This window comes from Penicillium paradoxum (assembly GCF_028828445.1).
Source record: "Penicillium paradoxum strain IBT 22861 chromosome Unknown utg000007l_segment0_segment0, whole genome shotgun sequence".
NCBI lineage: Eukaryota > Fungi > Ascomycota > Eurotiomycetes > Eurotiales > Aspergillaceae > Penicillium > Penicillium paradoxum.
The window spans coordinates 2,044,201-2,058,699 of NW_026643185.1; the positions used below are offsets into that span (position 1 = coordinate 2,044,201).

A 14,499-nucleotide genomic window follows, 5' to 3' on the forward strand; every position below is an offset into this window, starting at 1 on the left:
CTATTTCAAGCCGGCCACATTCCACCGAGGGATGGCACTAGCTGGGAAACTAGTGGTTATATCGGTTGATATCGAATCCAGAAAACCGCGGCTCGATGAGACGCCGAGTAAGAACCACAAGCGATCAGAAAATTAACCGATAACCTGAGAGCACATGTAGTATAACCAGACGACCACACGTCTACCATCTCTTCTGACTCTTCGTCATCTAGTGGAGTGACTATGCACCTTCTTTACTTTCCCATTTGCCGCGAACGCTGCTGAGTCACCCACCTCCGCGAGACGCTCGGCACCTTGATAGAATTCTGGCAGAGGCTCCAGCTTCTGGCGAAGAATCCAAACACGGAAATGCCACAAAGCATTCTTGATCTGGTACGAAGCGTGCTTGCGAGTTGACACGGAGAAAACCTGGTCCAATTCCTCCAAAGTAAGGGCTAAGGATAGAACATTAGCACTGCGAATATCAAGTAGGCAAGGAGATTTACCTTTTGTTTCAGGCACGAACAACAGAACCAGAAACCAGCCGATTACACACCAAGCAGCATACCAACCGAAGGCACCCTGAGGTTTGAAAGAATCAACGAGGTGAGGCCAAGTAAAGGATAAAATAAAATTGAAGCACCAAGTAGTTGCTGTAGCCCACGACATGCCGACATCACGAACTTGCAGTGGGAAACATTCGGCAGCATACGCGAATGGCACAGGTCCTTCTCCGGGTGAATAGAATATCTCGAACAGGTACATGCCTGTTGTCACCATTGCAATTCTCTTTTTGCTGGTTTCGTTGTCCTCTTCAATCCAGAAAGAGAAGCCGGTCCAGAGAAGCGTGATGGCGAGGAATGGGAATGTGAAAAGTAACAGATTCCGGCGACCCCAGGTATCGATTGTGAAAAAGGCTGGCAGTGCAAATACCCAGTTGAGGATACCTGTTCCCATGGATGCCAGTAGTGCGCTCGTCAGACTGTAACTTGCCTCGGTAAAGACGGAGGTAGAGTAGTATGCGATGACGTTGACTCCACAGAATTGCTGCATGAACATCACAATCCAACTAGCGAGGGTAGCGCGGCGGTTGCGTGGAATAGTAAACAGCTCAAGGAACATTGTGAAGAAATTCTTGCCCTTGTTGACCTTGCGTTCAATCTCAACGCCAACGTGTGCATAATATAGGTCTCTCGCGGCTTGGATATCTGTGGGACGAAGGAGACGGAAATTTTCATATGCCTTTGGAATTTTGCCTTTTTGAATCAGCCATCTTGGAGACTCGGGGCAGAAGTAGACTTGAGCACAGACGATCAGTGGTAGAACGACAGTGGATCCCAGCATGAGACGCCAGCTGAGGTCTCGGTCTAAGCTCATGAAAGCCACACCCATTATGTTGCCAAGCATGATACCAAAGGCTGTCCACATCTGCCACATCATAACGAGAGCACCTCGAATTGGGGCCGGGGAACATTCTATCTAGTCAGTAAATATCAACTCGGGGCTTGTGTAACAGCACATACCCGCGGCATATACAGGCACTGTGCTCGATTTCGAGCCGATACCCAGACCCAGAACAAAGCGAGCAATGAAGAGATTGACCCAGGAGTTTGCAACACCTTCCCATACTGACGCAACAGCTGCAATCACGCACGAGATGAAGATTGTACCACGTCGGGCAAAGAAACGGTTCAGAGGCTCAGTAAGCCAGCAACCAACAATCGCGCAAGCTAAGTATGGCGCGCCAACAACAAGGCCTTGGATATTTTTAGAAGTGATGTTGAGTTGCTAAGCTATAATGAGTCCATGTTCATACGGTATGGATAGAAAACTTACATCTTCAGCAAAGTAGATAGCCTGGGCTCCGTTGTTGACTGTCTCATCCATACCTTGCACAGCTGCGGCGAGAGAGCACATTGCTGGGGAAAAGAAAAGTATGTTAGTTTGGGTCAATAGTTCGTTCAAAGCGGGAGACATACAAGCTAGAAAGTAGAGTTGCCATGGTTGTGACCACTTATGGGTATGTTCACGCTCGAGGGCCGTTCTCTCATCCTCCGATAACTCTGGAAGACTAGTTGCCGACGCAGGATTTTGCGAAATGAGAGCGCCCTTCTTGAAGGTCTCCACATGATCTATCAAGTTATACTTGGTGCAAAACTCCTCAACATCTCTATATAGTTGCTCACGAGGGATCCCAGCGAGAGGGTTCTCAAAGACAGCATTGAGATTCCCACGAGAGCGGCCCTCAACATCGGTCTGCTCTTCCTTGTGGGCGTAGGTCGGAGACGGACTCTCCTCCATGCGCTCTACCTTATTGGTAGTTGAGATTTCATCCTCCTTCATTTTGGCTGAATGAAATATATCAGATAGCGAGAAATAGTTTTAAGGCCCAAAAATGAGGGACTACAGGACGGGGACATACTTGCTTTTATCGAACCACCACTCCCCGTCGGCCCCCAATCTTGAAAGCCGGTAAAGTGTCAAGCTAACATTCAATCCAGGTTATTTCACATGGGGTATCAGCCGCTAACATGTTCAGCGTGCCTCTCAATGTAACATGGTTGACACAAGCAGCGCCCAATCGACCGAAAAGGCATAGCTATCGAGTAATTCGAGCTTAGGTCCTCAGATCATTGGCTGGAAAGTTGCCGAACCAACCGAGAAACAATGGAAAGCTTTACGTATGGGGAAAACGCTGATCCTTCCCTATCATCTGTTATTTCCCCAGCGCGGGGGTTGCCCACGGGGTGGACCTCAGTAGTAGACTGATGAATCATGGAATGATAAGTGGGCCACCACGCGAAATGGACACCAATGACATCAAATATACAGGCAAGACAGGAAAAATGGACATTTAAATTGCGCCTGGGGATTGAATCAGACAACACAATCGTCCTTGTTGCTACAGAAAAGGATCGGCATCGGGTCGACCTATCAGCGGGTTGTTTAGGGCTTTTTACGTCATCCTTTGTACTTCCCCCGAGTGAGCCTTGTATCCTGCCTCCAAGGATCGTGCGCGCAAATTCAAGTGCTTTTCCGGAGGATCCTACAATAAATAATCCATGTAGAGCACTGCTGGTGGAATGGCCTGCACTGAACATGGTTGTAGACAAAGAGCCACACAAGATCGAGTGGCTTGCTCCGCCAACGCCTTCCGCTACAAAGATACGTTCTGGCTGATTTAGACTTTGGGTACGAGGCTCTTTGTATAGAGTTAGTTCAACTGACAATGTTTCTGAGCCTTAAGAAATATACAGTTATAAACTATGCCAGGTACTGGCAATTTGAGGTTCTCTAGATAAGTGTGGACAAAGAACTTGCTGCTCACCAGAACAGTCTGGGAGGGTTATCACAATGTTAGCACCAATACACAATGTATGTAGGTACATTACAGCTTAACTATGACATATGTATCTACCAAGTACCTGGTACATCATTCTGTGTAGAGGTATTTCGAGGGAGACCATACAGTTGGAGTCATTCAACCCATGCAATCACTACCTTCATACGAGATTAACAGTCTTTTAGCCACTATGTGTTATCAATACCTTTTTTGTTTGGCCTTGTCTCCATATAGTTAGAGAGCACTTGTTTTGTTCACTATAACCATAGAGATTGTTACTAAAATCACAATCACTTCTACAAACAATTCACATTTATCTAGGTCACTTTGATCCTCTTCCCGGTGTGAACTTCGTTTGTGTCATGTGTTCTTAGATAATGCCTTAGTTTGGCTCTTTTAACAATGGCAGACCTAGTCATAATAGTACATAGTTCTTCTCTGTAGTGATGAATACCAGAGACTCAAATGACCTGAGATCACCTGAAATATCCAAAGCTAACTAACATAAATCCAAGAGAGAAGTAACTCAATTGACATTGTCCCTCAAAGGGCAGATTGACAGGCAACTAATCATATATAGACAATGAAGATCTATGGAAGTGTTCATAGCACCACCGGGTATTGATGGTGATTGGTTGATCTTGTCCTTCAATCACCAAATTAGGCAACAAACAATCGCACAAAAGATGGTCACAAAGACAATGAATGCTTATTCAAGTCTTGATATATAGAAAAGGGGGCATTGATTCCAGACAAAGAGTTGCTTCTTCATTGTTTAATCTATTGCATATATGCTTAGCTCGCTGGCACACTCACAGGAGTATATTAAGCTCTCAAGACACCGAGAAAGAGAAATATACTTTGAACACCTCAATTTTCATTTAAAACAGATTTCAGAAGAAATAACAATCTCAATATGTTTAATTCGTTGGCTGTGGCGATCTTTGCTGGCCTGAACACCATCGGCCTCTGGCATTCGGTTCCGTTGACCGGAATCAACCCCTACAACACCATCTGGCTGCGCGGCCTCAGCTCCTTCGAAGTCGCATATTCCATCGTCAAGCTGCGCGAGATTCATCCTTACATCTTCTCGGAAAACGACGAGATCTCGGAGAAAGATCTCCTCTTGAAGTATTCAATTGACCTGGAACAGTACGAAAAGGCTAAGCTGGCCTTGGAACATTCGGCAGAAGCAGCATTCTTGCCCATCGATGCTTCAGGAGCCCCAACGACGGATCCAACCTCCAATGCCTCGGTGGCGTCCGATTCGTTGTATCTGGACGATAACACCGCAGTTGAGCATGTCTACGAGGGACTGCAGTCGTCCAACACAGCGCCGCCGGAGGACGCGGGTTGGTCCAGTCTCATGGGTGCTTTCATTTTCGCTATCGTCGTGATGCAGGGCATAGGCCTCACCATGCTGATGAAGGTCAAGAGTGACGTCGACGAAATTCATTCTTACTATTCTCGCCAAATGGAGGCAATGTACAAGCAGTTACACGGCTTCATGGGCCAAGTTTACAAGCTCCGAAAAGAATTTGAACGATCACAACCCATCATCGACTATCTGGCGGACAGCTTCAGGGACTGCTCATCTGACCTCCAACGATGCTTGGTCCATGTTGTCGGTATGATGGAAGAGAAGTACTCGTCAAGCATGATTGATATTGAATCCAAGCTGGAGGAGGTGAGTAAATATCAAAAGAGTCTCATTCAAAATACTGAGACCTTCCCTCAGATTCCCAAGCAGCTGGCTTGGCTCAACATCCTTGTGGCAAAAACAATGTCCAACGACATACCAGAGGAACTGAACCTTACCAAGCCCAAGGTGGATCTGGGCCAAAGGCCTAGCAGTCTGCAGAAGAATGGGCCTTCCAAGTCTGATGTGGGGACTAAGAATGGTCTGTCTCACCGCGAGGAGGCAATGCGTAGGCAAGCCCGCGTGGGGGGCCCAGACCAGCTGTAACTGGGGCCTCATGATTGAGGTCAACCTGGATGTGAAACTTCTTTTCGTGCCTGTAACATAGCCTTGATAATGTTTTGTATTTACTCCTTCAATCTGAAATGAAAAGATTCAATTAATTCCAATCGATGAAACAGAAATAATGTATGATTAATGAGATTTTCATTATGGCTCTAAAGAGCGCCTTTGGTAGACATCTAACGATCATGGCATGGTTCCTTCAACAAGATATTTGCGACAGGCAGTCTTCAGCATATTAATACGTCTTTGAGTGTGAATGAAGACCTCTCGGTACATGTCCAGACTCTGCTGGACAACCTCCTGTCGGGTTTTAGTGCCCGAGCAGATCTCAAGCATTCGCAACTCCATTTCTTTGCGAAGGAACGGCTTGCTGAGGGACACGCTATTAGGGAGACCGGTAACAACGTTGTCATATCCCTCCACCAGGGCAACGCCCAAGCGGGTAGGGATAAATTCCTGTACTGAGCTGCGACCGCTTCCTCGTTGGTTTATAGCAACGTATTCACGCTCTTTGATCTTGGCAATATGCTCTGCCATCGTAGCATCCGTGCCAATCCCATTGGCATCCATCAGACCAATGAGCTCAGGCTCGGTCAAATAGTTCGGAGCGGTTGTTTTGCCTTCAAAGATGTTGGCTTCTGTGGGCTCGAAGAGCTCGCCTAGTTCAAAGCTGGGAAGTTGCTGGCTACTCTCCCATTTGTCGTAGACGTATACATCCAAATAATTCCTCTCCAACACCACAAGACCATTAGCATGGAAGGATTCGTCGCCATATTCGATTTCGATCTCTGTACTCTGGCCCTTTGCGTCATCAGAGCAGCAGGCGAGGAATCGGCGGACTACAAATTCGTAGACTTTCTTCTCGTTGACATTTAATTGATTGGGTGATACCCAGCTGACTGGATGGATGGGCGGATGGGCTTTATCATTGTGACGGCCAGAACGAGGTGTCCTGAATTTCCCATCAATGAGCCTAGATAGTCGTTAGTCTAGAGATTTGAAGATGGTTTCATACAGCTTACTCTCGGGCATATTGACCCCATGCGCTGTCGGGATATTGTTTCTCGACCAATTTTTTCAGGTCAATTGCTTTGTCGAATTGATCAGTCTCGGTTCTGGGATAACTGATATATCCCTTGGTATAAAGTGCTTCTGCTACCTTGAAATTTGTTAGCTATTATTCATCCAGGGTGAAAATATTTCTCTTACCTTCATGATAGTCTGGCTGTCCAAACGCAAGAATCGACTGCCCATCATCTGTAGGTCTACCGTGGTCAACGGCAACGGTCGCCATTTGCTTGTAGGCTTCTGGTTCACTTTCGTGACTTTGGCTTGTTTTGCGGCCAAACATCGCTCTAACATCATAGTCACAACCGCTCGGTCAAATAGATGTACCCGCCTCCAAAGAAAATTGACTTTCTTGCCTTCACGGCTGAGTATGACTTTGATGCCCCAAAATGTTTCTGGTTTGAAATTTTGAACTCTCAAGTATCGGTCGACAACAAATCCCAAAGTAGGAAATTGACAAGATCCTAACTTGTTAGCCTGTTTACTCACTGTGGGTAGATCGAGAACTTCAAGAACTCACCATAGCTGATGACCTTGTCCTTCAATGCTGCAACCACTGTTTGCAGCTGTAAGGTCTGAAGGCGAGTAAATGCCGCACCAATCCGAAGATCTAACTCGATTCTAGCTGCTACTGCATTGGCCTGATACTCGTCAAGATCGACTGGCTCTAGAGCAGCCTGACGAACATGTCTATTCCTGGGTCAGCTTAGAGCAGTCTAAAATAACCAGCACCACTTACGCTCTTTCCGTGTTACTGAACTTGGCGCGCTTGACCTCGATGCGAGAATTTCCTGCTTTTGCTTGATTGCGGACCTCGGAACCAATATGCTCACCTTCACGATCACAATCGGTCCAGATGAACAGGGCTTTGGAGTACTTGGCTTGGCTCCGAATGTTCTCAGCAATTGGTAGTTTATCCTGAGGCAAATATTAGCAGACAGTCAAGCCAGCTACCGCAATTGCCCTACCTTGTCAACTGTCTCTTGCACAGGGGCCTCGAAGAGTGACCCTGGGGGACAAGACATCCATCCTTTGTATTGGCGGTCAAAGTCCAAGCCCGTGAGATGGCCCACTACGCTGGTCATGGTGACCGAGCAAGTGCCCCAAGCACCACCAAAATTAAACTCGAATTCATAGTTCTTCACATATTGATTCCCACGAATCGAGTGCTATGCTTGTTCTTAGCCGGTGATTTACGAAGTTTTTAAAAAGAAGGTACTCACCGTTTGAAAAGCACCTCCCGACAAGTGAGTGGCCACTGCACGCGCAATGGCAGGCTTCTCGGCCACGCATAGGATTTTCCGAGCCATGATGAGCCCCTACCCGGATCATATGGAGTTCATACTGATGGTGGCCTCAATGTCCCGATGTCGATCACACCTTCTTTTGGACCGGAACGCGAAGAAGAGACGAGATGCCTGAGACGCGCAGTGGTGCCTGAGGCATCCAGTTTCCTCTTTGGGCAAACTAATCCCGATGAGGTAATCGGCCAAACATTTGGGGCTCCACCGTAGGGAATCGCTCTTGTTTTCCTTTTTCCCTTCTCGTGCGGCCTGCAGTTGATCCTAAAGTATACAATCATGGCATCTTTGCCACTTCCTCGCGTGGAGTCCCTCTTGGACTTGACCTCCTTCGAGCTCACCGTTCTCCCTTACTTGTCCCAGCTGCAATGGCTGCCCGACAGCTTGCGCGCAGCTGGTAGCGATATTTATAGCTTGCGGGCTGTTTATTTAGCTACCAATCCCCTCGTTTCTGCGCTCGCTTTTGGTGGAGTTCTAGCCTGTCTGTTTTTCATCGCAGCCGAGATCAACCGGAACTATTCTCAAGTCGACCGGTTTTGGAGCATTCTTCCCGCAGTGTACAACGTGCATTTTGCCCTCTGGGCTCGCCTCTCTGGCATCCAGACTCATACTCTGGACACCATTGCAGCTATCAGTGTCCTCTGGAGTGTAGGTTGAGCTTGTCTCCGAGTATCCGCATGAGCTAATCTGAATTATGGGATAGGTTCGCTTGACTTTCAATTACTGGCGCAAAGGAGGATATTCGATCGGCTCGGAGGATTACCGCTGGCAGATCGTGCGTTCCAAGGTGAACAACAGCTTTGTGTTCATGATTTTCAACCTTGGATTCATCGCAGTGGCCCAGTCGCTGTTGCTCCTTCTCATCACCGCTCCAACCTACATCTTCGTTGTTGCCGCATACAACCAGGGATCTGAGACCTTCGGCCTTCCTGACTTGGCCTTCTCCCGCGCTGCCTTCTTCTTCATTATCATTGAATTCTTCGCCGACGGACAGCAGTGGAAGTTCCAGTCTGCCAAGCGGGAATACCAAACCAACGCTCGTATCCCCGAGGCCTACAAGGACCAGTTCAGTGCTGAAGATCTCGACCGTGGCTTCGTTGTCAGCGGTCTCTGGTCTTGGTCGCGTCACCCTAACTTCGTTGCTGAGCAGGCCATTTGGCTGACCATGTACATCTGGTCGTGCTACCGCACCGAGACTTACTTCAACTGGACTGGCCTGGGAGCCTTAGGGTACCTTGCCATCTTCCAGGGAAGCACTCGTCTCACTGAATGCATCAGTGCCGGCAAGTATCCCGAGTACAGCGATTACCAGGCTCGCGTTGGGAGATTTATCCCTCGCCTGTCTGTTAAGGCCAAGAAAACCAAGAAGACTAGCAAGAAGAGCAACTAAGATATCGGTGTACAAACAAGCTGGGGACGAGGAGTAGCCATACCAAGTTGGCAGATCATGTGTTCGATTTTCGATTTTCTCTTTTTTTTTGGCTGTGGCCTTCTATATTCCCTTAAAACCCCTACTTCAAAACTGTCAATTTGCCACAATGCACCCTTTTTTTTTTTGCTTCGGGCCCTGGCCACTTATTACAACTGACAACAGGAGCAGCCTATGATAGTGCTGTCTAAAACATACTTGTAGTCACGTACTACAACGCTTCATGTAACGGGACGCTTGTATGCGGCGTGCCTCCTCCGCCTCGATGATCGGCAAGAGTCCCTTGAGTGTGCTCATTGCAGCCTTCATTCTCTGTCCACCTTCGAATTTGTCCACCAGCTCAGAAACCCAAGATTCCCATTCCGGTCCAAGATTCACCAGGATGAATTGGCACCATAGCCATTCATTGTCTTCCCCTCTGCGGTGGTTGCGGTTCTTTCCACAGCGAGTATCTTTCCCCCCGTCATCACCTGCTTTCTCTCCGTGATTACATTGAATCGCTCGAATGCACACCACCATCTTCCCTATATATTCTTCCAGGGATGCGCAGCCATCATATTTGATACCCATAATGTCGCGCAGCCCCTGGACAGAACGCATCTTCATGTGTACATATCTCCCATACATTCTCTGCAAAAACTGCCATGCCTCTCGCGAATCAAGTGTCTCCAGCGTTCCCAGTTCTCTTCGTATAGGCCGTGACACATTGCTGAAGATCATCATCCAAAGATTAAGGTCGGGATTGATGCTTTGTGCGCTCGAAGTGCCATGCGGGCGCTCAGCATCGGCATCAGTGATCCACAACGCACCACACTGCTCAAGCTGCTTTCTCATCTGCTCCGCCCAACCTTCATAGTTCTCTGGACCGAGCAGCTTTTCTTTCAAAAGCCTCGGTTTGTAAAATCGCGATATTGGCTTGGGGGAAGGTCGCCGGGCCTGTTTTGTCATATCCCAGTACTGATGGGACTGTTCTAGTGTCATTGTCCCAGATGAAGCACATGAGGCGTCTGGGGGTAGAGTCTGTCTCCTTCTGGACGCAGCTGATGTGCCGCTACGAACCGTATTTTCCGATTGGTACCGACCGGGGCGTTCAGTCTTGCCCAGATCACACCAGACACGATCAAATGCGCGAAGGGCATCGCTCGTCCACTCCCTCACTAGCCGGGGCCTGCTTGCCTCGGAATTCGTGTTGTCACTCAATAGATCCCATCCATTCTCCTTTCGAAAGTCAAGAATGTACGACATCTCCCATGGGTTGGTAGGCCAGTCTAAGTTTCTAGAATATAGATGGTTGCTGGAGTGTAAGATTGAGTCGGCGTGGTTGGTTTTGGTGGTTTGACTTAGAGGCATATCGCTTGCCATGCTTTTAGATGAACTTAGGAGTGGATTTTGATGAGGTTTGGATGAGGTTTGAACCCCTTTGACAAGCTTGAATGCTATGGGTGCATAATGTATTGTGGCACTTCTTGGGTCTTTCAGCTTGATATATGTCAGTCCTTCATGTCTGGATTAGAGCCCATTATCAACATGTACCAGGCTTTGCGGCTACAACAAAGAAATTTGGAGCTAGATCTATTTTTTCTTGGATGGTTGAGACATGTCTATGTGCACCTAGCTGATGATATAAAGCGCGAGACATTCGCATGTCTTGACTGTCGTTATTATCAACGAGGTATTCCGACCAACCCATCAAGATACAGAGGACCTACTGCAACAATTCGTGAATTTAATCTACGCAGTGGAGACATGAAGTTGTAATCTAAGACATGTTAGGAAAACTCCCTATTATACACTCTGTACAGCTTGTACAGACCAATTGGACACAGAGATGGACATGAGAGTACAAAGAGAGAGGATAAAAAAAGGAAAACGGTCTTCTTATTGAGCATGCTGGGAGGGGAAGGGAGAAAGGTATTGTGGATGAGAGCAAAGAAAAAGAGATGAGAGCGGGGAAGAAAAAGGAGATGCAGGCGATAAATACAAAAAGAAGAGAGGCTACAGTGATATCATGCCTCCCAAACTGGAATCAAACCAAAGGATAACAATGCAAGAGAAACACACTCCCCTCATTTAGGAAGGAGGGATGGGTGTCTCGTCTCGGCCATCTTTACCAGCGGTTTCTTCAGGGCTCTGGTGATCGGGAGGAGCGAAGCTCTGGCCACCCTTACCATCGAAGTACTTGGCAAACTCGCCAGACTCGGGGTAGGGGCGTGGGCCAAGGAGACGGATAAGGTCATCGCGGCCAAGAACCTCCTTAGAGAGGAGCTCCTCGGCAACAATTCCAAGTTCCTTTCGCTTTTCAGTCAGAAGGTCACGACATTGCTTGTGGGCTTCTTCGATGATACGGCGCACCTCCAAGTCAATGGAGCGGGCAGTATCCTCGGAGAAGGGCTTGTGGAGCTGCTGCTGAGCATCATCCTCGTAGTAGATATAGCCAAGCTTAGATGACATGCCGAACTTGGTCACCATGGCAGTAGCCATGCGAGTGACCTTGTTGAAATCGTCACTCGCACCGCTGGTCACAGTTTCGAAGTGAAGCTCCTCGCTGACACGACCACCGAGAGTCATGGCCATGCGGTCCATCATCTGGTTGACGTTCATCAGGTAGGTATCACCACCCGCTGGGAGGTATTGGGCATAGCCCAATGCACCCTGTCCGCGAGGAATAATAGACACCTTCAGCAGCGGGTCAGCCCACTTGAAGTACCAACCGCAGATAGCGTGGCCAGCCTCGTGGTAGGCAACGGTCCGCTTCTCTTCGGGAGAAAGCACAAGAGACTTCTTCTCAAGTCCACCAATAACTCGCTCGATGGCTTGCTCGAAGTGCTTCATGACAACCTTGTCTGCGTTTCCACGGGCAGCTGCAGGGCAGAAATATTAGCTTTGATGGAACAGAGTGGAGAGGTTACATATGAGAACTTACCGACAAGGGCTGCTTCATTAACACAGTTAGCAATATCAGCACCAGCGAAACCGGGAGTCAGAGCGGCGAGTCTGCCCTCCATGTACTCCAGGTTTTCGTCGGTGACAATTTTCTTCAAGTAAACACGGAAGATCTGCTTACGGCCGTCCATGGTAGGTCGGTCAATAGAGATGTGTCGGTCGAATCGTCCGGGACGCATGAGGGCCTTATCGAGAACATCCGGTCGGTTGGTACCGGCCAGGACAACAACTTGCTCAGAGGTATTGAAACCATCCATTTCAGTGAGAATCTGGTTGAGAGTGCTTTCACGCTCATCATTTCCACCGCCAACGTTCGACTTTGCTCGGGACTTTCCAATTGCATCAATTTCATCGATGAAGATAATGCAGGGGGTATTCTTCCGGGCATTGGCGAACAGATCACGGACACGAGAAGGACCAACACCGACAAACATTTCGACGAACTCAGAACCGCTGACACTGTAGAAGGGCACGCCTGATTCACCGGCGGTGGCCTTTGCGAGCAGTGTCTTACCGGTACCGGGAGGACCTGAGAGAATAGCACCACGCGGGATCTTGGCACCCAGCTTCTCGAAGCGCTCGGGTTGCTGGAGGAAACTGACAAATTCCATGATCTCGACCTTGGCTTCGTCCATACCCGCAACGTCGGCGAACTTGGTCTTGATATCGGTCTCGTGATTGAAGCGTTTGGCACGGCTCTTTCCAATACCAAAGATTCCACTCTGGCCGCCAGCGCCGCCACCGGCACGCCGAGACATCCAGAAGATACCACCAAGGAAGAGAAGAGTAGGAGCCATTGACATTATCACACCGCCCCAAGGGGTTTCATCGTGATAGGCGACAGGAATACGTTCATGCGATGGGATATTCAGTTCATACTGAGCTGCCTCGAGTTTCATCTCAAAGCTATCCACGGAGCCGATACTGAAGAAGACATAGGATGCAGGCTGGCCATTTGAATCGGGGTACGCTTGAGCAGCAGCTTCGCGGTTGAGATCAACCCGAACCTTGTTGCGGTTCAGGACGGTCAATCTCTCCACGAGACCCTTCTCAAGGTAGTTAGCCCGGAATTCTTGCCAGGTGATTTCTCTGCCTCCACCATCGCCGGGGAAGAAGCTGCGGTAAACGTAGTATGTAACGAGAGCGGTAACCAAAAACGAGGCGGGATCAAAGCGGAACTCAAGGACCTTCCCCATGTTCGGAGGAATCTTGCCCTTCTTGTCGTCCTGTTGTTTCTTCTGTTGTGCCTGTTCCTTCTTGGGGTCCTTTTTGTCCTTAGGATCCTTACCTTGGTTGGGATCCTCTGATGGTTGTCCGTTAGATTGCTGTTCGCCCTTCTCTGCCGCTTCGCGCTTTTCGGCAGGGGTTTGTGTGTCTGAGATGTCGCGCTTCGCATTTTGTGCCTCATCGTGCTTTCGGAGCTCGTTCAGTGCATCATCCGAGGTCGTGACTGTCCAAAGGAATCGCATCATCCTTATACGATCCATCAATGTCGGTGGTTGATTTGGATCAAGGTGCTTCCTGACCTCTGGTGGAAGCCCGTTGTTCATGAGATAGGTTCGGACCTGGTTGCGTCTTATCGCATCCATACCCTCCAGCCATTCATCCACCCTTTTCAGTTCAGATTCGGTCAGAACCGACTTCGGCTTCTTTGCGTGGCTGTCATTGTTGCGGCTATCTGGTGTGTTGTTGCTGTTCTGGTCATCGGGGGGTGTCGGACCTTGCGTGGAGTATGCTCTAGCGCTGTGCGATAGAGCCAAGTATGAAAGACTTGATGGCTTCACTCGCACAGAAGCTAGTGATGTGCGACCGGTGCATTCCGCGGCTTTCCTCGAGAACCGAGCGAGATTGCCTGGCCGTCGGAGCAAGGTAGCCATGGTCGAGGAATGGAAGCCCCGAGGGCTGCGAGGGCGGGGGTAAAAGGTAATCAATCAAGTTTAGAGATGGCTGCTGAATTCACAATCCATCAAGATCAGGCGTGAAGGGGGAGGCGTTGCAATTGAGCTGGGAGGTGAGAAGCTCTCTGGACATCAACGTCCGAGGTGACGCCGTGTGGTTCCAGTCGGTTCCAAATTTTCGCCGATCCGGCTGAGTCATCGGAAGCGTAGCCCCGGTGGAATCGGCGTAAAGATGTGTCCTCACGGGTCATTATTCTAGAATGTCCTCCATTCTCCGATTAAATTGTCTAAAAGTTGTTTAAATTAGATTGGAGACCTGTCTGTACATATTTCCTATAAAGAGGGCCCCGCCTTTGCGCCATTCGCTGCGTAATAGAAACCCATTATTCTCTTAGTGGCAGTATGACGACCTTGAGATGGTTTCAACATAAGAAGAGGAGCGTTTCAATATACATAAGGTATAGAGATAAGTTATTGAGAAAGAAGCACCATAAGTATCAGCCCCAATCCCATGGACGACAGCCTGGATGGAATCGGTCATTTCGGTCTACCAA

General features: G+C 48.7%; 6 protein-coding genes across 6 annotated transcripts; 2 read left to right on the forward strand and 4 right to left on the reverse strand.

Annotated features, from left to right (window-relative positions):
* Positions 1 to 204: 204 nt before the first annotated feature.
* N7457_008322 (sugar porter family MFS transporter) lies at positions 205 to 2,322 on the reverse strand (the record flags this gene model as incomplete). The annotated part of the gene is made up of 5 exons (XM_057179365.1): positions 205 to 434; positions 486 to 1,454; positions 1,503 to 1,767; positions 1,816 to 1,898; positions 1,959 to 2,322. The coding sequence occupies 5 exons, from the start codon at positions 2,320 to 2,322 to the stop codon at positions 205 to 207; spliced, it is 1,911 nt and encodes a 636-aa protein (XP_057027751.1).
* A 1,916-nt stretch (positions 2,323 to 4,238) lies between these two features.
* On the forward strand, positions 4,239 to 5,288 carry N7457_008323 (uncharacterized protein; the record flags this gene model as incomplete). Its single annotated transcript, XM_057179366.1, has 1 exon — positions 4,239 to 5,288. The coding sequence occupies one exon, from the start codon at positions 4,239 to 4,241 to the stop codon at positions 5,286 to 5,288; it is 1,050 nt and encodes a 349-aa protein (XP_057027752.1).
* Positions 5,289 to 5,489: 201 nt separating this feature from the next.
* On the reverse strand, positions 5,490 to 7,684 carry N7457_008324 (DNA topoisomerase 3; the record flags this gene model as incomplete). The annotated part of the gene is made up of 7 exons (XM_057179367.1): positions 5,490 to 6,279; positions 6,329 to 6,465; positions 6,516 to 6,838; positions 6,895 to 7,064; positions 7,114 to 7,292; positions 7,343 to 7,543; positions 7,598 to 7,684. 7 exons carry the CDS (start codon positions 7,682 to 7,684, stop codon positions 5,490 to 5,492), a joined length of 1,887 nt encoding a protein of 628 aa, XP_057027753.1.
* Positions 7,685 to 7,954: 270 nt separating this feature from the next.
* On the forward strand, positions 7,955 to 9,065 carry N7457_008325 (DUF1295 domain protein; the record flags this gene model as incomplete). The annotated part of the gene is made up of 2 exons (XM_057179368.1): positions 7,955 to 8,323; positions 8,379 to 9,065. 2 exons carry the CDS (start codon positions 7,955 to 7,957, stop codon positions 9,063 to 9,065), a joined length of 1,056 nt encoding a protein of 351 aa, XP_057027754.1.
* Positions 9,066 to 9,308: 243 nt separating this feature from the next.
* N7457_008326 (uncharacterized protein) lies at positions 9,309 to 10,466 on the reverse strand (the record flags this gene model as incomplete). Its single annotated transcript, XM_057179369.1, has 1 exon — positions 9,309 to 10,466. One exon carries the CDS (start codon positions 10,464 to 10,466, stop codon positions 9,309 to 9,311), a length of 1,158 nt encoding a protein of 385 aa, XP_057027755.1.
* Positions 10,467 to 11,174: 708 nt separating this feature from the next.
* N7457_008327 (ATP-dependent metallopeptidase FtsH/Yme1/Tma family protein) lies at positions 11,175 to 13,924 on the reverse strand (the record flags this gene model as incomplete). Its single annotated transcript, XM_057179370.1, has 2 exons — positions 11,175 to 11,965; positions 12,028 to 13,924. The coding sequence occupies 2 exons, from the start codon at positions 13,922 to 13,924 to the stop codon at positions 11,175 to 11,177; spliced, it is 2,688 nt and encodes an 895-aa protein (XP_057027756.1).
* Between the last annotated feature and the right edge of the window lie 575 nt (positions 13,925 to 14,499).